The sequence below is a fragment of the Rhincodon typus genome, chromosome 6 (assembly GCF_021869965.1).
Source record: "Rhincodon typus isolate 14 chromosome 6, sRhiTyp1.1, whole genome shotgun sequence".
NCBI classification, from domain to species: Eukaryota; Metazoa; Chordata; class Chondrichthyes; order Orectolobiformes; family Rhincodontidae; genus Rhincodon; species Rhincodon typus.
Window position 1 is genome coordinate 37,909,517 of NC_063337.1, and position 25,000 is coordinate 37,934,516.

Here is a 25,000-nt window from a genome sequence, read left to right on the forward strand (position 1 = left end):
ACAACGCTTAGAAAGCATGACACATCTAGGTCAACACAACACACTTGACTGGCACCCCATCAACCACTTTCATCACCAATGCACAGTAGTAGCAGCATACACTATCTACAAGGTGCACTCAAGTAATTCATCCAGGCTCCTCTGACAATATCTTCCAAACCAACAGCCTCTAACACCTAGAAGGACAAAGGCAGCAGATACGTGGAAACATCACCACTTGCAAGGTCCCCTCCAAGCCGCACACCATCCTGACTTGGAACTTTATTACCATTTCTTCACTATCAAAAACCTGAAACTTCCTTCCCCATAGTAGTTCAAGAAGGGCGCTCACCACCACTTTTTCAAGAGCAATAAATGATAGCCTCGCCAATCACACCCATACCTCATGAATGAACAGGAATAAAACAACAAATGGGCATTTGTTTTTAGGGGGAAAATATCCAGTATAGAATGTTGATTGGACCAATCAATAATTGGAAAGGAATAGATATAGCAATCAGAAGGCAATGGTAATGGAGTGGAATATGGCAACAAATCTGCTGGCTGATTCCAATATACTGTCACTGAATTGGTCTTTTCACTTAACCTCCAACTGAGGTAGTTTATTTTATACTGACACTATTGCACAATTGAAAATTAATTAAGCTTATATTGGCAAGTCAATATGAAATTTAAGCAGTCCACTATGTCTTACAATTTCAAGAGTACATGGGGTTATAAAGTGAAAAGCATTTTTTTTTTCTGTAATTTATGCCACTAATCACTAGTTAATATCCCATTGCACTAAAACAAAACTTCCCAATGCGTTAATAGCCTGCTCATAAGCCAGTTTATTTGATGAGCACATGCCATCGTAGTTATGAGCAGAAGAATTACCCCTATGTAATTCTTTTCAGCTGCTCAAACAAAGATTGCGACTGATTTATGTTGTATTACTGTACTAGGAGTTAGAAGTTACTCTACTTTAAATCATGTATCTAATAAGTAGTTTAGCAAAGTGGTGGAGCAAGTAGCAGCAACTGCCAGTGAGGTGAAATCCTGATAATGGCAACTTTAATTCAACACAAACATTTTGTGAGACTTTAAAGATAGTAAAATGGAATTAAAGATATTGTGAGCATGGAGCCATGAGTGTGTGAGAATAAAATAGTACTGACTTGAACACTATATTTTAAAATGATTGTAACATTAAAGACAGTTACTCTGATAAAATTCCATGTGGAGCTTTCTGAGCAACATTCTTTTCTAAATCAACTGCACTTTGTTTTCTACCAAAAGGATGTGATTGCCTGGGCCACTTAGTCTCAACCGTACATGCTTGAATATTTAGCAAACTGCACACAACTATCCTGTTTTCTTTAATAAGGGATAGTGGCTCTGACCACACACTTGCAGTGTATGAACACCATGAATGCCAACAATATAAAAAAGGTGAATTCGCTAAGTTGAGTTCAATGAACCCATTTTAGGATCCCTGAAACTGAATTAATTTAAATTGTGATTCAAACAGAAGCTGTGTATTTTGGAAGATATTATGATTTTGTCTAAGAACTATCAGCATACTGAGCCCTTCTACACTTAAACTAAGAAGAGAAATAAATAATGGAACATAAAATGAAAGAGCTATACATTATATTTTTATAGACACTGTCTCATGCAGCTTCACGTGCACTGTCAGCTGAAAATAGCTGTTCTGAATTCTGCAAAAGGTGACAAATCTTTGGAGAATTTCAGTTCTCAAGGTCAAGGAAGATCAATAAGATGACAATGTATGAAAAACAAGTTGAGAGACTGCAGCATAGTAACGTACAGGGAAGTAATTATGATCTTGTTTTCTAGTAAACTAAGCTTTTAAAAAACCTGCCCAGAATTGCACAATGTGGTGTAACACTCAGTTAAGCAGCCCAGAAAATTTCCCAAGTTTCTTACCTGGTCTGTGCTGAATGAACTGACCTCAGTAAAGGGACTACTTAAAGTTTCCCAGGCAGGAAAAAAAGAAATCTACTATGATTCAAGTTTTCAGTAGAAATTCAGCAATGTCTTTTGGAGGGTACATATTTCTTAACAGTGGGTAAGAATGGAGTCAGGTCATCTGATTTGGAACCAAAAGACAATCCTTTACTTTATCCCTCCATCCTCAATAACTAACTGTTATGGAAATCCCTGTCTAGGCATACCCTGCAGAATGGCTAGTGGGCATGTTATTGGAGGACTGTCCTCAATTTGAAGCTACATGGATTTGTTCAGGGAGAGAATGTTAGGAAATTAGAATAGAGGAAGTGGTGTATGCTGTTTGTTTGATACCCATTTTATTTTCTGTCCATTCTTCTTGCCATGCTCATATGTCAGCTGGGAGTCAATCTACTGCTAAAGCTTGGACCAATGCAGTAAAGTAACAAAGTCTTGGCACCAAAGAAGATTTGACTGCAGACATGGACAATAGAAATACTGAATTTACTAGCTGGAGTAGAGACAGATGTTTTTGTAATGACAAATGGGATTTCCAAATGATATGTTGCCTTCCTGACGCCTGTAAAGGACATCACGGAATAAGGTCAGCATCTTCTCTAGGAATATTGAGAAGTCACTGTCTATAGATAGAAAAAGTGTTTATATTTTTCAGGCAGAGTTTCAGAAGCAAGGTAAAATATTAAAAATAAATGGACCTCAAAGATAGTAATCTTGGAATTCCTCCCAGTCCTGTAGGTTAATGAGTGTAGTCCAGGGTGACTATGTTTCTTATTAGCTGTCTCCATTTCTGCCAATACCTTTCATGAGCAAGTAACTGGCATCCACTTGTTGCCTTCTGCAAAAGGACAGCTGAGACCATGATGTACAGTCTAAGTATCTAATTACCTCACTCACGACGTTGTAACATATGTATATGACAAATTGTGGAGCTCTCCTAAGGAATGAATCAGAAATTATAAAAATGTGGTACAGATTGAGCCACAAAGCCAGCGAGGCCCCAGGTTTGTTCCTTGATTGGTACAAACCCTAAGCTGCACTGTAGTATGAGAAAAATCTTGGCCTCATTCCAATCTGAAAGAAATGAATGCTCAATAATTCAAAGTGTCTACTAAAAGCAAATGTAAAAATGTTTGAAGCCAACCACTTGGAGGAAAACTTTCCTCCCAAGAGCAAACTGCAAAAGCTTACTAAAATTAATGCAAATGGAATCAGTCCAGTTGCACAGCATGACATAGCATCCAGCACAAGGCATGGAATGGGGGGAACTCAGAGTTCCCTGTTGAAACAATCCTGCTAAGCCAGCCAACGAATTCAGGCCAACTCACTCCTAAGAAGAGAAAACAAAAGGAAATGTGTGTGGGTTCACCATAGGTCTTGGCAGCCAGCAAAGTGCAGCAGCATTACTTATGGACAGGGAGTCAGGAAGCTACTCTCTTCCACCAGGTGAAAGAGAGGAATTGCTCAAGTACTAAGGAAAGAGATGGAAGGGGGGGTATAGGTGGGTGGGGGGGTCATAGAACAAGGTGATAATTTTGCCTCATGGGTGGAGTTCTACCACTCAAAAAATATAGAACCAAAAAGTGTGCAGAATACTCCAGAAAATAAAGACTGACCTTTTGGGTTCTATGTTTGGCTTTGAGGATGAGATTGAGTCATTGGGACAATTCTATCTGTTCAATACCTGTCTGTATGCCAGGTTTTAACATGATAACTAAAGCGAAAACAAAGATTTAAAACTTGAAAACACAATGGAAGCAAAATGGGTAGCCCTCAGCTTCAGTAAAGATAACTGCAAGTGTTGGGGGGGGGGGGACAGGGACTGGCCCACGAGAATAACTGCCCTCCTTTCTTAAAATATTACTTGTGGTACTCGGGAAATGATTGGCATGCCAACTGCAGCGCCCGGCTTGCAGCGCTCCTGGGTAATATTTTTTCAGCTGACACCTTGAGGTATTGGGTTTTCAGAAGTTAGAATGAAACCAGCCTCTCCCCCATAAATTGCTCCAGCATACCACTGATTTCAGCCCTGTGACCGTGAATTCCGAACAAATAAGATAGACTTTGTGTGCAAATATCAATGCCACACCAATATATTAACAGTAAGCACAGAATACGTGACTCCAAAAAATGGAGTGAGATCACAGAACGCCTGCGTCGTTTACCTTCAGTTAGTGCATAAAAGATGAATGACTTGGGGCGTGTCTAGTCTTATTGTTCCCATTGTATATCAATGCTAGACTAAATGATATGCTAAAATGTAATTAAATGCGTCTATAGGCGGATAAATCTGATTAATTGAAAACATATGGTCGAACGAATAACGGGTATGGAGGAAAACAATATGAAATACACACATTAGTACAAAGGTATTAAACCAGGAACGCCCCCATAATAAACTCAGGTCTCCTGCGTGGTCCTAGCGCCGGCAAAGTTATCATGTTCAGAGCCTTTATAGTCCTTGATCGTAGCCCTAAACCTCCAACAGCAACTACACATAGAAACTAAAATGCAATGGGTTATCCAATTTCAATCAGCTCAATATCCGCAGTCTGCAATGTTCAACTCAATAATGAAACTAAACAAAAGTTGACCATGAAACTTCAAGATCAGTCTATGAAACTAAATTGGTTTTAATTAAGACGGTGGTATTTATTCAGAACACGTCCATCTGCTGTGTATTTCGTCAGCTTTTTTAGGCTTTAGTTTTGCTGACACAAAAGACACGCCTACACTTTCCAGTTACTGAATTTCCCAGCGGAGTTCAATCTGGAAAGTGTCCTCAATCGAAGAATGTTACATTAAACATTAAACGTTAGACATATGTGCAGCTTGCAGTCAAAGCACACTGCAGAAACTCCAACAAATGAGACAAGCCAGCAAGGAATACGCCGCATCTACTGATGCATATCGAGCGATTGAGACCTTGAAGGAGAAAAATGCTGCACACTGGCGTAGTAGCCAGCATCTCCCTCCCTCCCCCCACTCCCGTGTATTTTAGGCAATGCACTCTGCAAACCGCAGCAGTGTACGCTTAAGAGAGCAGTTCACTTCAGAGTTTGCAACTAAACTGATTGCATTCTTTTATGGAATACGATTGTGCTATGAGTTAAACATTAAACTAGCACCGAGTGAAATAAGCACTGAACATGATTTGTACGAACAAATTTGTTAACTTGAAGTGAAAAGTTATCCAAAGTGCATGGACTTGCACCAAGTATACTAGCCCTAGTGAACGTTAACATATAAAGAGATAACGTCCATCATGTAAAAGATTCATCCATATGGTTAGTGTTTCCACTTTGGTGACCGTTTGTTTCAAAGCTTTTCTGTCAATCCTTTTTGTAGTGAAAGGCCACATCACATAATTGTGAAGTGCTGGTCTGAATTCCTGGATAGATCATTAAAGGGCAATTAAACAGAAGAGCAAAATATTCCCCCACTCGCCCACCTTATCCATCAAGAATTCCATGATATGAGACACTTCCTTACTGTCCTTGAGCAGTTTAGTATTAATTTTCATATATTCATCTTTATTAACAGCAGCTTTCACAGCAATCCCTAGTCGATTCAAATGAAATCGATTCAAATCCAGTTACTTGACCGACTTGTCACTCACTGCGGTACCCAGTTCATCAGCTGCCAGAAAACTATGACCTTCAGGATTAGACTCAGAAAGTAAAAGTCGCTGGTGATATCTAATGTCTTTACTTGAAAGGAGAGTCTTTTTTAAAGGAAAAATTTAAATTACAACTTCTCTGGGTTAAAACCAAACGAAACGTCTTATGAAATGGAGCAAAGTGCGTGCAATCCATCACCAAGGTAGTGAAGGGCAGGGGTCACTGCAGTAAAAGAGACGGCAGCTGCTTTAAACAGCTCCAGGTAAGCGCACATAGAGAAGGGTCGACCGGAGAAAGACAGGACGAGAAGCAGAAAAAGAAATAGACTTTCACTAACGACGAAACAAAAAGAATGAATCCTCTTCTTATAAAACAACTGGCAGAAGGAACAAAATGCAGTGGTGCCTGTAGATTGGTCTGGAAAAGCATAAAGTCTGTGCAAAAGAAACTCATATTCCTGCACCAATATGGCTAATATCCAGAATCTGGAGAATGCCCTGTCTGTCTGTGTGTGTGTGTGTGTAGCGGGGGGGTTGAGGGTCTGCTGTTATATTCTTGCGCCACCACAGCGACCAAACTTCACACGTTCGGATTCTGCATGAATCTGTATTCTCATTCCCCGCCTCCCACTCCGGCCCACCCGCGAAACAGGGTGAAAGTGGTTTATATGCGAAATGATACTTTACCGCCGAACAACAAAAAATCTTTTCCAAACGGTTTTTTTTAAAAGTTTCCCTTTACTAAATTCTTTTCAAATGTTGCATTGAAAATAATTTACCAAGCGTTGGAGTATAGATGATAATGATTGCGGGAATTCCAAACATTCATCTTCGTTTGCGTTTTAGGAATCTGTCTAATTATGTCCATAGTTTAGACCACATTGGTGTTTGAGAAAGAAAGTGATATCTTCCCGTTACACTGACTTTCTGCCACAAATGCATTCAGGGTGTGCATTAGGACCCGGGGGAATCTCTGGTGCTCTGGAAATGTAGCAGTGCGGCCGCCGTACAGACACCTGCTGGAGGCGTGAACCCAGAGGCAGAGGCTTGGATAAGAGCCCTTTCCTGGGAAAGGAAACTCTCGATGGACACCCTGGTCAGCAGCATCGGTGCTTTTTGACATTAAAACCTCTTTCAATCAACTATCAGGACAAACAATGCATGGCAAGGTCATGGCATACACGTGGCCGAATTGCCTCTTGTGCATTTTCAAAGACAGATTGAGGAAACTCAGCCTGGTTAATAATGTACGGCGATATGTTAAATTAGTCTTTGCTGTGATCGCCCCAACAATCACCTCCATCAGTGAGTCATATGATTGCAGCAGTCCACTGCGTTTGCAATCCATGTCCAACTTCGACAATACAACCCCACTGCTTTTTTTTTGCAGTTTACCTGAAAAATTGCACAAATGGGGCAGCTCAGCAGGATCTAAACATATAGATTCTCAGCTAGTTTCTAGTTTAGTGTCCCAGTAAAATGACATTTTTATAAGATCATTGAATTATGTAGTAGCGCCAGGTAGATGGGCGGCCGCAGACATATGTTTCAAAGCGTCTTAGTCAGCATCCAATAGCTATGCACCTAAATTAATGGTCCCATATGATCGTATCATTGCACCATTAGCCTGAATCTGTTTTTCTCTATACACACGGAGCCAGGACCGCTGTCAGCTAGCCTATCCATTTTCCGCATCCTATCATTTTGAAAGTTCATTATCTAAACCGAATTTACGTAAAATCCTCACGCAAATAGGTAGATATAGACAGAGAGGATATGCTGATATATTTATAAAGAACTGCCGTTACCATACACCTAAATTAATACGATGATCCTATCATTTAGTCATGTCTGATATTCTTAGATCACGTTATAGGAATCAAAATACGTTCCAACTGCTGTCTGCTTACATTGTGGGGCTGCGTTGTATTAAACTCTTCCATCTGGCATTGTCGTGAAAAGGAGGGGAAAAGAATCATAAGACGCTTCTTTTATGACCTACTTAAGGGCAATTAGATGCTTTGTCTCTCTGCTACTTACCAAAGCGGCTGTGATCCTGTCTGGTTCCCTGGATAGTTCCATTAGGAAAAATCTCTAAGTGAAAGCCAGTCCTGCAGTACAGCTGTCTCCGCCTGAGGATCCCCTTTAAGTGAGCCAGGTCCGTGACTGAGCCCCTGCTCAAACCCCCCTCGGACTGGCCGAGGTGATCACTCAGGAGAACCGGGTTATCCACCGGCAAAACGGGCACATTCCCAAAAGGTATTGCATCCTGGACACCAAGATAGTTCCCAACTTCACCTAACGGAGCCATCAGTCGCCGCCGGCGATTCTGCTTCTGATAATAACAAAAAAAAACAAGAATATAGGTGTCAGCCCAAATTGATCTCTCGTGTGTTTTCCTCTTTTTGTTGCTCTTTAGAATGTATTGTTTTGACTGCAATCCATTAAAACATACATAAAAAGTGATATGCTGTTTTGGTTTGGGGCAGGTTCAAGGTCAATCGCTGTAGTCTATGAAACCACCACTTTATACTCACACATAAACATATTGTTTTTTTTAAATAATCCCAGGTCTAGCAGGCTGTTTGATCTTCAGGCGATCCAGCTGCATTGAGAATAAAAATTCGTAGTTTCTCCATTGGAAGAAGATAACGATGATCATAGCAACTTAAAACCCGGCGTTATTGGATTTTTTTTAGATGAACAAGGCTACGTCAGAATTTATGGATTCTGACTCCAGAAAGGCATGCGCTGTTTTTACTCTATAAAAGACTGCATACATCAGCATGAATCCTTGAGAAATATAGATCGCACGGTGCTCGCTGGGGCAATCCAAAAACTTTGATCTTATTTTTTTCCCCAAACGTCACCTTTTTTTATTATCCAAAAGACTTGAGGAAGATCTGAAGGAGTGTCTGAGGCTTCACACGCTCGCCTTCAGCAGCAGAAAGATCTGCAAGTCCAATGCTGGGTTGCTGGCTGCTTTGAAACAGGTGTTCCTTACGCAGACCCCACTGTGAAATGTGTGTACTATCTGCGTCTGAACTATACTCTCCATAAAGCACGCAGAGTGGCGCAGAAAAGCAGGCATGGGTTGGGTTTAAGGTAGACTTACCAACGACATATAGGCTCCTTCTCGGTCCTAGTGCCCAATGGTTACTGAGGGAGGAATTTCATCGCTTGAAGTGATGTATTCAGCCCTTTACAAGTATACCGCTTCATTTCTCCTCCCATGAAACTTTTCAGATGACTTCAGCCACTCGACTCTGGTGAAAGTACTGTCCAAATGAAGGTTGTGTTTCACTGATTGTGTCAGGGAACTCAGTTAAACGAGGTTATTTTTCATATTACGGAAGGCAAGGTTTCTGGATTCAACCCCAAAAATATGAAATAAATCAGAATGAAAGCGATCGCTATTACAATGAACAGCCTTAATAGTAGGAAGATCGATACACCGGTGACCAGTAAAATCGATAAGCAATTGGACGCTTTTTCGAATTCTTGAAGACAGTATTAGCTGCACACTTTCTGCTCTGAAAGAAATAGCACACAGGGCTGTAGCAAACATCTCCCTCGTCTCAGCTATTTCGGGAAAGCTGTAGTTTGGTAGAAAAGGACCTGATGACGGACAGCCATCTTCAGAAAGTGATCTTGGCTAGCAAAAGCTTCAAAGATGACGTTTTTCAGGTTTCTGGTAAAAGTTTGCATATACTGGAAGTGATATCCCATAGATTGAGTTTGTTCAGGTTTAGAAATCCTGCACAGTAGAATTGGACCCCATCTTGGAGCGACCACTTTCAACACTAACTGGCTTCCGGCCACAGTAGGAATAGGCTCTGCTCAATAGAATGCAATTCAGGAATATGTTACTTACAGTCAATGTTTATCTTACCCATAAGAATACGCGGAAACTGGCCCTGGGCCTGGACTAAAAGTGATTCAGTTAGCGAAGCGGTGAGGACAAGTTGGAAACTATGATGCTCAATGTGGTTAGTGGGATGCCACATTTCCGAATGAGGTAAAATATATATTGTTTTATTTCACTGCCTCAACAATATCATTCACAGAGACATTCCCCTCACTTGACAAACAGCAACTGAAGCAGGTTAGACTTTTTTAAAATAATGACAATGGTCTTTGATTAACGTATTAAAACGTTAAAGAATTCCGTACAGCGATAGTTCAGCTTCCTTAACTAATAAAATATGCAAATCGAAAGCAAACCGATCTACGAATTGAGGGGAAGTCTGATGTAACTTCGGCGGCTCAGTGAGGAGAAGAAATACGGCGCTAGGACCCAGGAAGGTCTTAGCGTTAATTCTCCGTCCTGAGTTTTTTCTTTAAGAATAATTTGCTGTTTCAGGAATAAAGGCTGTTCGGGAAAAAGGGGGGAGTGGTAAAAATTAAAATCTGGAGTTTAGAAACTGCTGAACTTCCATCAATCACGCCCTTCCTAGATCTGGGAATGGGGTCGGCTGACAGCAGCAATGCGAACTGGCAGGAGATTCAAGGAAAGGGTTGCGGTACTTTCGCTAGAAGTCGCTGTAGAGTCCGCACTCGCTCGGTATTGGCAGTATCCTGCAATATTCTTTGTGTGTGTTTGTATCATTATTTATTTCCTTATTCGCTTTCTATCCAAGCCTGGATTTTTTTAGGCTTAGTCATCTCCTTAATATAATTTGTATGCGGAACATTGTTCTACTTAATAATACGAAACTCGTTGAGCTTGAAGGTTTTATTTTTTTTGAAGAAAAACTAATGTAAAGCATTGATTTGCACCGCTGGCTTCTTTCTCCTGTGTACTCTCGCTTTACCTGCACAATGTCTTCCATACGATTCCTTCAATGGTAATTTAGTAGGTTTTATTATTTTCTGTCCGTCATTTTACTTAGCTGAAAAGCATATTTATGTACGAAATTGTGGAATGACCGAGTTCATGAGAGCAAGTTTTGGGGATGTGTGGTTAATTTGATGCTGCTTTAGTGGTTTAATTGTGAAGCAAGGTGTTCTATTTAAATTGAAATTATTAATGACATATACACTCATATGTGCACCGATTTAATTGCTGGAGAAACATGAACTGAAAATCGGAAATGAAACATTTCCTAGAAAGATCCATTTACTACAATGTAGCGGCAATTGGAACGGAAGCCTATAGAGCAACTTGGGTTTTTGAGATGGTCACAGTGTAATTTAAAGGGACAGAACCACGATGACCTCATCAAGACCCCAAGACTTGTCCTGGTGGTTTGGCTTTCTCATTGAAAGAAACATGGGGGAGGAAAGATTGTATTAAAATATTTGAAGAAACTAAACAGGACAAATACTGAGTACATTATTCATGAAACCATTTGTGACACTGCTAATGCTGATGCACATTCTAAACAGCATTGAGAATCAACACAACTGATTTACAGCGAGTATTGGGTATTGCATGTGCATATTAAAATAAGTGTTTCCAATCATAGAATCATTCAGAGCAGAAGAGGCCCTTCAGCCCATCAAGTTTACACCAACACATGACATACACCTGGTCGTCAACCAAATCCCATTTATGGATTGTTATGCCATGCCAAGTGCTCATCCAGGTACTTTGTAAAGGACGTGAGGCAATTCGCCTCTACCACCCTCCTAGGCTGTGCATTCCAGTCCGTCACCACCCTCTGGGTAAAATCGTTTTTCCTTACATCCTTCCTATATCTCCTGTTCTTTACCTTGAACCTGTGACTGACTATTTACTCTGACCATACCTCTCATAATCTTTTACACCTCAATCAGATCACCCTTCAGTTTTCTCTGCTCCATTGATAACAACTCAAGCCTATCTAACTTTCCTCATAACTTAAATGCTCCATCCTAGGCAACATCCTGATGAATCTCCTTCTTATCCCCTCCAGTGCCATCACATCCTTCCTGTAATGTGGTGACCAGAACTGCACACATTATTCTAGCCGGGGTCTCAGCAAAGATGTACACAACTCCAACAAGATTTTGGTAGACAAACAGGAGACTGGAAGAACACAGCAAGCCAGACAGCATCTGGAGGAAAGGAGAAGTCAACGTTTCAGGTATTACCTTTCTTCAGGACTGGATGTGGGGGTAGGGGGAGCTGCAGATAAAGATAGGGCTGGAGGGGGTGTAGCGGAATGGTGGTGATAGGTGGACACTGGTGGTAGGTACGACCTGGTTGATCAATGGGAGGGATGAATCTGGTTGGTGGCTTGAAGGGAAGGTCAGAAGGTGGAATGGAATGGAGGAAGTGGGGCTGTTTGGGGAGCTGGGGAGTGGATGTTGAGTGAAACTCAGTGTTGAGTCCTACGGGCTGTAGGGTGCCCAGGCGGAAGACAAGGCGTTGTTCTTCAGATTTGCATTCTGAATCACTGCAACACTGGAGAGGCCGAGGACGGACATGTCAGAGGGGGAGTTTGGGGTGGAGGGAGAGGTGAAATTGGCGGTGACCGGGAGGTTATGCTAGCCATTACATGATGATGATGCTCAGTAAAACAGTCACCTACTCTACGTTTGGTCTCACCGATAAAGACCACATCGGGAGCACCGGATGCAATAGACTAGGCTGGAGGACATGCAGGTGAAGCTCTGTCTCACTTGGAAGGACTGTTTAGGGTCTTGAATGGAGGTGAGGGAGGTGGTGTATGGGCAGGTATTGTATCTTTTATAGTTACAGGGGAAGGTACCGGGCGAGTTGGAGTGGTTGGTGGGGAGTGTGGCGCAAACTAAGGAGTGGCGAAGGGAATGGTCCTTGCGGAAGGTAGACAGGGGTGGGGAGCGGAAGATGTTCCGGGTAGTGGGGTCTCATTGGAGTTGGCAGAAGTGTTTGAGGATGATACGTTGGATGAAGAAGCTGATGGGCTGGAAAGTGAAGACAAGGGGAGTGTACCTTTATTATGCCTGGAGGGTGTGGTTAAGAGCTGTGGAGCGGGGAATGGAGGAGGCACGGTGGAAGGCTGTCTGGATGACAGAGGGGGGATAAGATTGTTGTTTGAAAAAGGCGGACATCCAGGATGCTTGGAAGTGGAAAGTCTCCTTGTCAGAGCAGAGATGGAGGATTTGGGAAAGTGGGATGGGGTTTTACAGGATACAGAGTGGGAGGAGGTATAGTCTAGGTGGCTATGGGAGTCTGTGGCTTTATAGTAAATGTTGGTCTATAAACTGTCACCAGAAATGGAAACAGAGAGGTCAAGAAAGGGGAGGGATGTGTGTGAGATAAACCAAGTGAATTTGAGAGTGGGGTGGAAGTTGTTAGCGAAGTCGATGAACTGCATCAGTTCAGCCTGGGTGCAGGATGTAGCACCGATGCTGTCATCGATGTAATGGCACAAGAGTTGGGGAACAGAACCGGTGTACGTCCTGAAGATGGACTGTTCAACATAACCGACAAAGAGGCTGGTGTAGCTGGTGTAGCTGGGGCCTAGCAAGTGCCCACGGCAACCCCCTGGATTTGGAGAAAGTGGGAAGAATTGAAGGAAAAGTTATTGAGGTGAGGACTAGTTCGGTGAGGCCGAGGAGGGTATTGGTAGGGGTGGACTGGATGGGTCTGTTGGAGAGGAGAAAATTGACGGCCTGTAGGCCATCCTGTGGGGTTTAGATGTGTATAGGGATTGGACGTCCATAGTAAAGATGAAGCACTGAATGCCAGGGCACTGAAAGTTTCCAAAGAGGTGGAGGGCGTGGTTTGTGTCCCAGGTGGGGAGTGCCTGGACCAAGGGGGACAGAATGGAGTCGGGGCTGGGACAGGAGCATGCGGAGACGATAGGTTGGCCACGGTAGTTGGATCTTGGGGAGCAGGTAGAACCGGGCACTGCGGGGCTGGTGGTCTGTAAGGCTGGAGGCAGTGGAGGAGAGATCACTGGAAGCGATTAGGTCATGGACAGTGTGGGAGATGGTGGCTTGATGGGCCATGGTGGGGTCGTCGTCAAGGGGGAGGTAGGATAGGGTGTTGGAGGGTTGGTGTTCAGCCTCTGCAACGTAGAGGTTCATCCTCCAGACTATCACCGCCCTTCCTTTGTCAGTGGGTTTGATAGTGAAATAGGGAGTGGTGTGAAAGAGTAGAGCACTGCATGTTCAGTGGGGGAGGGGTTGGAGTGGGTGAGGGGTGTAGAGGAATCGAGGTAGTCAATGTCACACTGGCAGTTAGCAGTGAAGATGTCCAGGGTGGGTAAGAGGCCTGCAGAGGGTGTCTAAGAGGAGGAGGAAGGTTGAAGGTGGGTGAAGTCTTCCCCAGAGGGTGGTTGGGAATCTTTATCGAACAAGATGGCATAAGGCAAAACCAGCAGAAGAAGAGTTCCATGTCGTGGCGAGCACAGAACTCGTTGAGGTGGGGGCGGAGGGGCACGAACGTGAGCCCTTTACTGAGGACAGACCGTTCAGCCTCAGAGAGTTCGAGGTAAGGGACGATGGTGACTATGTAGCAAGGTTCAGGGGTGGGATTTTGGGGGGTTTCAAGGAGGCTGAGGAACCTTCCCACCCATAACCCGTCTCCCTTTCCAGCCCCACCTCCTTCCTTCCATTCCACTTTCTGACCCTCCCTTCCAGCCACCAACTGGATTCATCCCTCCCATCAACCAACCAGGTCTTACCTACCACCAGTGTCCACCTATCACCACCATTCCACCACAATCCCTTCTCCTCTCTTCATCTGCAGCTCCCCCTACCCCCACATCCAGTCCCGAAGAAGGGTTATATCCAAAACGTTGACTGCTCCTTTCCTCCAGATGCTGCCTGGCTTGCTGTGTTCTTCCAGCCTCCTGTTTGTCTATCTTGGATTCCAGCATCTGCAGTTTTTTTGTATCTATCCAACAAGATTTCCCTGTTTTTGTAATCTATGCCTCGACTGATAAAGGAAGTATTCCCTATGCCTTTTCCACCACCCTGCTAATATGCCCTTCTGCCTTCAGAGATCTATGAACAAAAACTGCAAGGTCCCTTAGTGCCCAGAGCTTCCTAGTGTCATGCCATTCATTGAATTTTTCCTTGTTAAATTACTCCTTCCAAATTGTATCACCCCATACTTTTCAGGGTTAAATTCCACCAGCCACTTACTGTCCATTTGACCATCCCATTCATATCTTTTTGTCGTCCAAGATACTCAAACACACTGTTAACCACTCAACAATCTTTGTGCAATCTGCAAATTTACTAATCCAACACCCCACACCGTCGCCCATGTCCTTTATATAAATGATGAATAGCAGGGGACCCACACAGATCCCTGGGGTATGCTACTGGACACTGGCTTCTGGTCACCAAAGCAGCCTTCTGTCATCACCCTCTGTCTCCCACAACTGAGCCAATTTTGAATCCACTTCATCAAATTACCCTGTACCCCATGTGCATTTGCCTCCTTGATAACTGTCTTTTGTGGGACCTTGTCAAAGGCTTTGCTGAAATCCATATGAAACTACATCAACTGCATGTCCCTTAGGTACACCCCTGGTTACCTCCTCAAAAATTTCAATCAAATTTTTTGGCATGATCTCCCTCTGATGAAGCCATGCTGACTATTCCTGATAAAACCTTGCCTTTCCAAGTGGAGGTAGATGCTATCTTTCAGAATTTTCTCCAACAGTTTCCCCACCATTGACATGATCTCACTTGTCTGTAGTTCTCTGGCTTATCTCCACAACCTTTCTTAAATATTGGAACCACTTAGTTGTTCTCCAGTCCTCTGGCACCTCCCCTATGGCCAGATAGTAATTAAAAGTTGGATCAGTAGCCCTGCAGTCTCCTCCTTTGCCTCCCACAGCAGCCTGTGTTACAATTCATCCAGACCTGGAGATCTGTCCACTTTTAAATTTGCCATCACCTCCAATACCTTGTCCTTCCCCATGTCTATTTGATCAAGTACATCATAGTCTCTCCCCTGGTATCCCATACCTTCATCCTCATTCTCTTGAGTGAAGACAGATGTGAAGTATTGGTTTAACACTCTGCCAATATCCTCTGGCTCCACACACAGATTGCCCCCTTGGTCCCTAATGGGCCTTACTCTTTCCCTGGTTAACCTCTTCCCATTGATATACATAAAGAATAGCTTGGGATTTTCCCTAATTTCACCAGCCACAGCTTTCTCATATCCTCTTTTTGCTTTCCTAATTGTTTTCATGAGCTACATACTACACTTTCTGTTCTCCACTAATGCCTCTGCTGATTTGCTCCCCTTGTATCTGCGAAAAGCCTCTCTTTTTCTTCTTACCGCATCCTGAATATCTCTGGTCATCCATGGTTCTCTGGGCTTGTTACCCCTTCCTATCACCATAGAGGGAATGTGTTTGTCTTGCACCTTCCCCATTTCCTTTTTGAATGCCCCCACTGCTCTTCTGTAGGTTTCCCCACTAGTAGCTGTTCTCAAGTTTACCTTGGCCAGATCCTGCCTTATTTTACTAAAATCCATTCTCCCCTCCCCATTTCAAAACCTTTTCTTTTTACAAATTGTCTATTTCTTTGTAGCTTAAATTAGGAAGCTTAAGTTGTACAGTGTTCTGATCGCCATCACTAAAATACTTTCCCACTGTCGACTCAACCACCTGTCCAGCTTCATTTACCAGAATTAGGTCCAGAACACTTCTGTCCTTTGTTAGATTCTCTATGTATTGGCCTAAAAACTTCTGCACACATTTCCATAAATTCACTCCAACCAATCCCTTAATATTATGTCTATCCTAGTTAATATTGGGAAAGTTAAAATCACTGACTATAATTACCTTTTTGGTATTATTTTTACACACCTCCAAAATTGTGCACAAATTTGCTCCTCAATTTCTTGCTGGCTGTCTGGGGGTCTATAAGAAACACATTGCAATGTAGCTGTGCCTTTTTATTCTTAAACTCTACCCACAAAGCTTCATTCGATGCCGCTTCAAAGATATCATCTCTCCCTATTGTGGTAACTGAGTCCTTAACTATTAATAATGCCATGCCTCCTTCTCTTTTACCCCCTCCTCTGTCTCGCCTGAAGATTTTCTATCCCAAAATGATGTGTTGCCAATCCTGTCCTTCCCTCAGCTACATCTCTGCAATGGCTACTATATCACACTTCCATGTGTCAATCATCGCCCTTAACTCATCCGTTTTACCTGTGATACTCCTGGCATTACAGACCATTCAGACTTGCCTTACTGCCTTGAAATTGATACTGTTGCATTCCCTCTGACTTGATTGTTTTACTGTATGATTCTGTGCCCTTATTCTGCCAATGTTCTGTACACCCCCACTGCTCAAATTAATTTAAACTCCTCCCAACAGCATTAGCAGTAAGACTTGGTTGGTTGATTGTTAGAGTTTAAAGGAAGTTCTAGGGTTTTATTTTATGAGAAAGAAGGTGCAAGTATTTGTGGCTGGGGTTAATGGAAGCTATTTCTGAAAGTAAAATGAATAGATGATGAGTTACTCACATTCCCAAAAAGTGTTGTTGGCACTGAACTCTGAGCAGTTTTATTGTACATTTACTTCTAAGATCATAGAAGATTGGGTTTAAGGACAGCTAATTGGTTTGATGGGTTTCATGTTGCCATGGAAAAGCGAACAGAGGACGTTGTCTTTGAAATCGGGTTGCAAGCTTTCTTATATATTGCAGTGATTGTAACAATATGAATTCCATGATTGGACCTGTTAATCTGGTCCAGTTGAGGAGCTCCAGCTGACAGATATAAACAGAAGTGTTTGACATTCTGTTCACTCTGAAAGCTGGTTCTGAGGAACCTGGATCAGTGTCAAGAACTCTCCACGTGTAAATAAAAGGTGACTTGGCGCCAGGATACCATCTTCTGTGGAGGTCTTTCACAGACAGCTAAACAAGCTTTTGAAGAAATTTGCGAACAACAGTTGTCTTTGAGTTGGGTAAGCATTTCTGGCATCATGCTGTCATTTGGGAAGCTTGACTCATTTGATGCTGCAATCAAAGATTGGCCCCAGTATGTGGAAAGAATGCATTATTTTTCCAAGCAAATAACACTGGGGCAAATGAAAATGAATAAGTAATTCTCCTGACAGCTTGTGGACCTGCAGCTTTTTCGGTTATTAGGAGTCTAAGTTTCTCTGAGGCACCAGGTACTAATGCCTTTCAAGAGTTGACAGATTTAGTTAAGAAATATTATGACCCCAAGCCTCCTCCAATTCTGAGATGCTATTGATTTTACTTGGCAATTCGAGAACCAGGGAAATCCGTGTTGGGATTTTTGATGAGGTTAAGGTGACTGGCAGAGGCATGTGACTTTGGTTTAACCCTTCATGAGATGCTGTGAGATGATTTGATATGTGGGATCAATGATGTAACTATGCAAAAGCACCTACTAGCTGAAGCCCAAATGGACTTCAAACGGTCACCACAACTGCAAAATGTAGCAAGTGGAGCATATGAGTTGCAGGGTGTTCCAAAGGAAGTGGACCCCTTTGCTAGTCCTACTGAGCTTGGGAACACCACTTGAGTGAAGGCAATTGCATAGCCTCACTCAGGACATACCCTAAACAGAAAGCTTCTAGGTCAACCCACAGCAAAAGCCCAAAACAAAGCCAAACCTTGGCCAAATGGTTAAAACTTTCTTCAGAATCCGGGCCGGCAAGCCATTGTAATTACAGCCGGAATGTGGACTCAAGACAAGCAAAAAAGTCCCATCAGACCTAAATTGAATTAGACAACTTACAGGCCAGTATCCAGGAGAGTACACACCCTGGAAAGTGTACCTACATCTGGTTTGGAACAGTTAAATTGCGTAACAATTTCCAAATCAGAACCAATCAAAATAAACGTCTGGTTAAATGGTCACCTGGTTCTAATGGAGGTCAATACTAGCGTGGCCATTTCAATGATCACAGAACCTGTCTTTAACAAAATTCACATTGGACTCCATCCCTTAAGTTTGTGCAAGATGTTGGCTAAACTGTACTTGGGGAACACCACTTGAGTGAAGGCAATTGCTTAGCCTCAATCAGGATATACCCTGAACAGAGAGACTCTAGGTCAGCCCACAGCAAAACGCCAAAGCCAAACCTCAGCCAAACAGTTAAAATTTTCTTCAGGATCCAGGCTGGCAGACAATTGTAGTTTCTGCCACTACGTGGACCCAAGACAACAAGAGTCCCACAAGACCCAAATTATGTAAGAGACCTTATAGGGTGGTATCCAGGAGAGTGCACAGCCTGGAAAGTCCACCCACATCTGGTTTGGAACAGTCAAATTGCTTAGCAACATCCAAATCAGAACCAATTAAAATTAACATCTGGTTAAATGGTCACCCGGTTCTAATGGGGGTCGATGCCAACACAGTTGCACATGTGATCGCAAAGCATAGTCTTTAACAAAATTCGCTCTGGACTCCAATTCTTAAGTTTGCACAAGACCTCGGCCAGACTGAGAATAGATACTGGGGAACCTTTACAGATTACGGGTACAACTTCAATTCTGGTCTCTTATGAGAAGCAGCTGTTTCAGTTGCTGCTGATTGTAGTAAAGGGCTTGGGCCCAAGCTTGATGGGGCAAAATTGGTTGCGAAAGATTTTCCTAGATAGGCTCAACATTTTTCGATTAGAAAATAGTTGCTTGAGTGAAATCCTAATTAAATACCCAGAAGGTTTTCAGGAACGTCTACGGACTATCAAAGGAACCAAGGCCACCTTGCATGTTGAAGCAATTCTGCGATTTTGCACGGCCCGCCCAGTACCATTTGCCTTATGAGAGGCAAAATTCAGAAGGCTAGAAAGTGAAGAAGTCATCAAATTGGTCTACTTTGCGGAATGGGCAGCACCAGTTGTAATGATTATGAAGCCTGACAGGTTAGTTCGCCTTTGTGGAGATATTAAGCAAATGGTAAACCACTTTTTGCAGCTGGATAAATATCCAATCCCTCACACAGAGGAAATATACGCAAATCTGGCTTGGGACTGTCCTTCACGAAGCTGGACATGAACCATGCATATTGCAATTATAATTAGATGAGGACTCTCAGAAGTATGCTACAATTAATACCCACAAGGGTTTGTATCAATATACAAGACTGCTATCGTCAGCCTGTGCAATTTTTCAGTGGATGATGGAGAACATTTTACAAGATCAACCCTAGGTCACCATTTATCGAGATGACCTGCTAATAACAGGGAAGACCAATAAAGAGCACTGAGAGAACTTGGACATAGCTGTTAGATGTTTCTCCCAGGAGGGCGTACACCTTAGAAGGGAAAAATGTATGTTCCAAGCATTTGGGCTACAGAGTCGACAAGACTGGGTTACACCTGTTGGAAGATAAAGTGAGGGTGATCAAAGGTGTCCTGCTCGCACGTCCGTACCAGAGCTTAGGTCTTTCCTTGCACTGTTGAATTATTACAGAAAGTTCATATATAACCTGGCCTCCATCCTGGCACCTATACATCAATTCTTAAAGAAGAGTCAGCCTTGGAAATTGTTGGTTCACCAAGCCATAGCCTTCAGGGAAGGAAGAAACGGCTATCATCCTCTAAGGTGTTGGCACACGATGATCCCAAGTGAGATCTGGTATTGACAGACGATGCCTCCCCATACAGCATCAGGGTAGTATTAGCTCATAGGTGGCCCAATGCAGAGGAAAGCCCAACAATGTATGCACCTAGAACTTTGGCTAATGCAGAGCATAAATAAGCCCAGATAGAGACAGAAGGTTTGGCGATCATATTTGGAGTCAGGAAGTTCCACAATATTTTTACGTAATAATAATGGACCACAAACTCCAATGTCTGTGTCTACTATGTCTAGACACAAACTATGTCTACCTAAAGAGGACAAGGCAGTGCCGCCCATAACTTCAGGCCAAACTCCCTAGTGGCTTCTAATACTAAGTGCGTACTATTACAAGTTGGAACACTGTCCAGGAGGCCAAGTAGCAAATGCGGATGCATTGAGCCACCTCACACTGGCACCGGTGGTACTGCCATCAGAACAGTCTGTAATGGTTTTTAATTTTCTGGACACCCTTCCAGTCACAACTGACAATACCAGACTTTGGACACAGAAAGATTCAGTCCTGACTAAACTGAAACAGCTAGTGGTGATCGGGGAAACCAAAGGGCCATCACAAGCAGAATTGAAACCTTTTTGGTCATGGAGAGGCCAGATCACAGTACACGGCGGCATATTATTATGGGGAGCAGGAGTGATTGTCCCAAGCAAAGGTTGCCGCCAGATTCTGGCTGAAATCCTCCAGGGGTTTCCAAAACAAAGATGTTGGTGAGAAGTTGTGTCTGGTGGCCGGGCTTGGGTGCAGACACAGCTGCATTGGTGAGGCAGTGCCCGGAGTGCCAATAAGGACAAAAAAATGCCAGCAGCTCCCCTACATTGATGGGAATGGATGGATAAACACTGGACTCTGTTATGTTTTGACCATGCAGCTCCTTTCATGGATTGGCTATTCTTAGTCATTCTGGATGCCCAGTCAGAGTGGCTGGACATGCAGAGAGTTCATTTGTCAAACATGGGGACAACGATAGAAAAACTGCACACATCTTTTGCAATACACAGGCTCCTGGAAATGTTGGTCACAAATAATGGGCCATTGTTTACCAGCAGAGAATCTGAGTATTTTATGAAGTTGAATTGAATTTGACATATAAGGATGTCAATACCATCCATTGTCCAATGGTCTGGCAGAAACAGCACTCCAAACTTTGAAGGCACGCTTAAAGAAACAGCACACAGCTTCACTAGATACCAAACTGTCCCGGTTTCTATTTAATTAACATGGACGCCCTACAGTGTGGAAAGAGGCCATTTGGTCCATCGAATCCACACTGACACTCGAAGAGCATCCCACACAGACCCACCCCTCATCACATTCCGGTATTTCCCATGGCCAATCCACCTAAGCTGCACATCTTTGGACTGTGAGAGGAAACCAGAGGACCCAGAAGAAACTCCACAGACACCAGGAGAGTGTATAAACTCCACACAGATGGTTGTCCAAGGGTGGAATCAAACTCGGGTCCCTGGCGCTGTGAGGCAGCAGTGCTAACCACTGATCCACCATGCTACCCCTAATGCAACCACAGGGATATCTCTAGCAGAATTGCTAATGGGAAGAAGACTCCGCACCAGGCTAAATCTGATGTTCCCGCACTTGAGGGGCCTGGGTGAAATGACATCAGAAACACCAATGCTGAACTCAAGAGAAAGTTCACTTTAGGGGATGAAGTTTGATGCAGAAACCTTGGAAATGGCCCGGCATGGTTAAGAGACATGGTCGACACGAGGTCAGGTCCGGTGATGTATATAATTTGGGTAGGTGCGACAGTCCTGAACAAGCATGTGGACCATATGAAAGCTGAAAACTCACAAACAGTACAAGAGCAAAATATGCCTGGCCCCTCAACAGCCTTTTGGACTGTTCCGGAACCCATAGGTTCTCCCTCTCTGTCAAACATTGAAGATACCTCAGAATCTGAAATGGGCACAGCGTCTTTGCCACCTGAATTGGAGAATGAATTTCTCCTGAGAAGCTCCGGGCACAAGAGGTGAGCTACTTTGCGTTACACAGTGCCCATATCAGAGGCAGGGTTGGAGGAACCTGACCCGGTGCTGAAACACCCAGAAGGAGCTACAAAAAAATAACCGGCCTATATCCTCGGACTCAGAGGGAGAGGGATGTAGTGATTGTAGTGACGTCAGCCAGGTGGACCTCATAGAATGTGAGTTCCCTGATTGGGGATGTTCATCTGGTCCAATCAGGGAGCCCTGGCTAACAGACAAGAACAGGAGCTTGAGACACCCTGTTCACTCTGAGAGCTGTATCTGAGAGAACTGGACAGGTGTGAAGGACTCTCTACGTCTAAATAAAGGGTGACTTGATGACAGGCGGCCGCTGTGGAATTATTTCATATATGTCAATTAATATCTCAGATTTAATGTGGTCAGCAGGGAGAAGAGGTTAATTGCCTGTGCAAGAGGGCAGTGGTTTCCTGAAGAAATGATTATATCTTGCAATCATCTAAAACACTAGAAGATTTGTCCTAGCATTGCCAGGAGAAGAAGAATCATTGGAAAATATTTCACTGGTGTATTGGCTTTAAAAAGCTCTGCAAAGACTTAGAAAGCACTTGAAATGGTCACTTCAAGTTACTATTGGCAGAATGGAGATGTAGGATGCCTTTAGAAACCTGGAGTAACTGTGCACTATTTGCTAAAAGACCTGCAAAATGCAATTATGGATGTGATGCAAATTAGCATACAAGGTAACATCACTCTCTGTAGTTTAAAATATATGTTGCTTACAAGAATAAAATAGTATTTGGTCAGTGCTTTTTTTTGTAATTTTTTAAAGTAAATGTTTGAAATCATGTTATCTTGTCATTCTTTAAGTTGACAGCCAGAAATTTGAATGTGTTTTGAAGTTGTCAGTCTCCAGGGAGTTGGCAAAATAGTTGGAGATTTTTTTGCAGGATTTTGAATCTATATGCTTAGGATAGTATTGTAGCTTTGGCTAGGGTTTATGTGTATAAAGTTTAACAGACACCTTTGCTGTATTTATTGAGAAGACTGCCATTGAATACATTGCAATAGTTAACAAAAGGTTAGCTTAAAACCAGTGATAGAAAATGTAAAAATAAAGTTAAAGATTGCTATGGAAGCAGAAATAGCTGAAGTATTAGCTAAATGTCTGAATATTGAAGAAAAGAGAGTTAAAGCAGATAAAACACAGGTTAAGTTGGCTAGAATTCAGTTGCAAATGAAACGATTGGAACCGTGGTTGGAAATGAAAATAAATTTGAATTATATTTCAAAGAGGAAGGGAAGTCAGAAAATTTGAACTGGGAAAGGCTTCAGTGATGTGACTAGCGAGTAGCAGATAGATTTAACGTGGTTTAGATTTAGCTCCTATTTTTGATTTGACAAGGAATATTTGCCTGACACCATTATTTCAGTGAGGAAGATTTGAAATGTATTTTGTATTATTTGAAATAAAATTCTACAAAGTTATAGTTACCACAATAAACTTGGACAATACAATTATGAAATGCTTTGATAGGAACACCATAGGAGGTTTATTCAATCGTTTTGGATGAGAAGTACACAGATTATGACATAGAGGTTTGTGCTTAAAGCATATGTACCAGATCCAGAATCTTGCAGACAAAGATTTAGAAACTTGAGTTCCCCAAGACAGAATCAGACATTTGTGGAATTTAGTGGAGTAAAAGAGATGGCCTTTGATCAAGGTCAGAGGTCAATGAAGATTGAGCAGGATTTGAAAGCCTCAGAGAGATGCTGTTAATACTGGAATTTAAAAATAGTGTTCCATTAGGAATCAAGTCTCACCTAGAAGGCTGTAATATTTCTAATATAAGGGAGGCAGTTGTTTTAGCTACTAGCTAAGACTAGCTCACAAACCCATAGATGAAAGCAAATGTCTTTATCCACACAGAAGCTGGAGAGATAAATGAGTTGATAATGAACAGAACAAGAATGACCTTGAGGGGGAAAGCAAAAATAAAGAGAAAGATGCCCTTCAAAGTAGTAAAAAACATGGTATGAGGATAGGAATAATAGGGTAGAGTGATTGGAGTAGATTGCTGACAGTTGAAACAACCGTTAGTAGCTTTGTGAGTGTGCAGTGTTTCTCCAGAGAATGCTACCTCATGTGTTGTAGCTGTTGGAGAAAAACAATTCCATCTAATGTATTTACAGTTGGTGTAAATTAGAATATAAGAGATAATGTGAGTTTTACATTTAAGGATAAATTAGCCTCATTTTTGTCTGATAAAGGATTTAAAAAAGGTTAGTATTCTAAAGGATGCATGTGTGGCTCAAAAATTAGTGTTAGCAAAATAAGTGACATTCTCTCCAGAGATTGTTCTAAATAAAGGTGTATTAATGCAGGGTATTGATGAAAATTGTTTACTCATTCCTTTGTGTGGATTGAATTTAAACTACGCTTTAGGCTAAAGGTTTCTTATTGTTGTCTTGACTCACCTATTAAAAATGTTAACTTCATATTAGGAAATTAGCTTGCAGAAGATACAGTGAACAGAATCTTATAGGGGTCTGAATATTGTGGGCAATGGCAATAAATGTGGCGCAATTGTGCAAGAAGTTCCGTGAGGTCCATCAGGAACAATTCAATGCATCTTTAAAAAAAATTGCATGAGTCGAGGCAACATTATCACTCGGAAGCAGTGTGTCACCTATTAAGTAAGATTATTGCTTGTTAATGACCTTGTCAATGGGGCATTTCACCTCATCTCTCTATCTTTTATGTTACGAGCAAAATAGACACTAAGACTTCTCAGCATGTAAGACAGAGTGGGTGCCTGGCGACTTCAGCTGGTCACTTATTCCAAACGACCTCCATGTTGGACACCAGGTACTTCTCAGGGAATGCTCCATGAGCACCAGCCACACACACCCTGCAACCGCAGATAACAGTAAATGACATGTGC

At 42.5% G+C, this 25,000-nt stretch overlaps 2 protein-coding genes across 4 annotated transcripts in view; one reads left to right on the top strand and one right to left on the bottom strand.

Annotated features, from left to right (window-relative positions):
* Positions 1 to 8,773, bottom strand: part of LOC109920797 (fibroblast growth factor 9) — a 310,515-nt gene extending 301,742 nt beyond the window's left edge. Inside the window, exons 1-2 of one of the 3 annotated variants that reach the window (XM_048597613.1) lie at positions 8,703 to 8,773; positions 7,628 to 7,922 (exon numbers count right to left, since the gene is read on the bottom strand). In XM_048597613.1, coding sequence (XP_048453570.1) covers positions 7,628 to 7,922; positions 8,703 to 8,711 — 304 coding nt within the window. In that variant the 5' untranslated portion in view covers positions 8,712 to 8,773. Of the gene's footprint in view, positions 1 to 7,627; positions 7,923 to 8,124; positions 8,622 to 8,702 lie in introns of those variants that run through there. The other 2 variants (XM_048597614.1, XM_048597615.1) reach the window with 2 other exon arrangements.
* Positions 1 to 25,000, top strand: part of micu2 (mitochondrial calcium uptake 2) — a 413,733-nt gene that overhangs the window by 190,150 nt on the left and 198,583 nt on the right. The gene's annotated exons all lie outside the window — the stretch shown is intronic.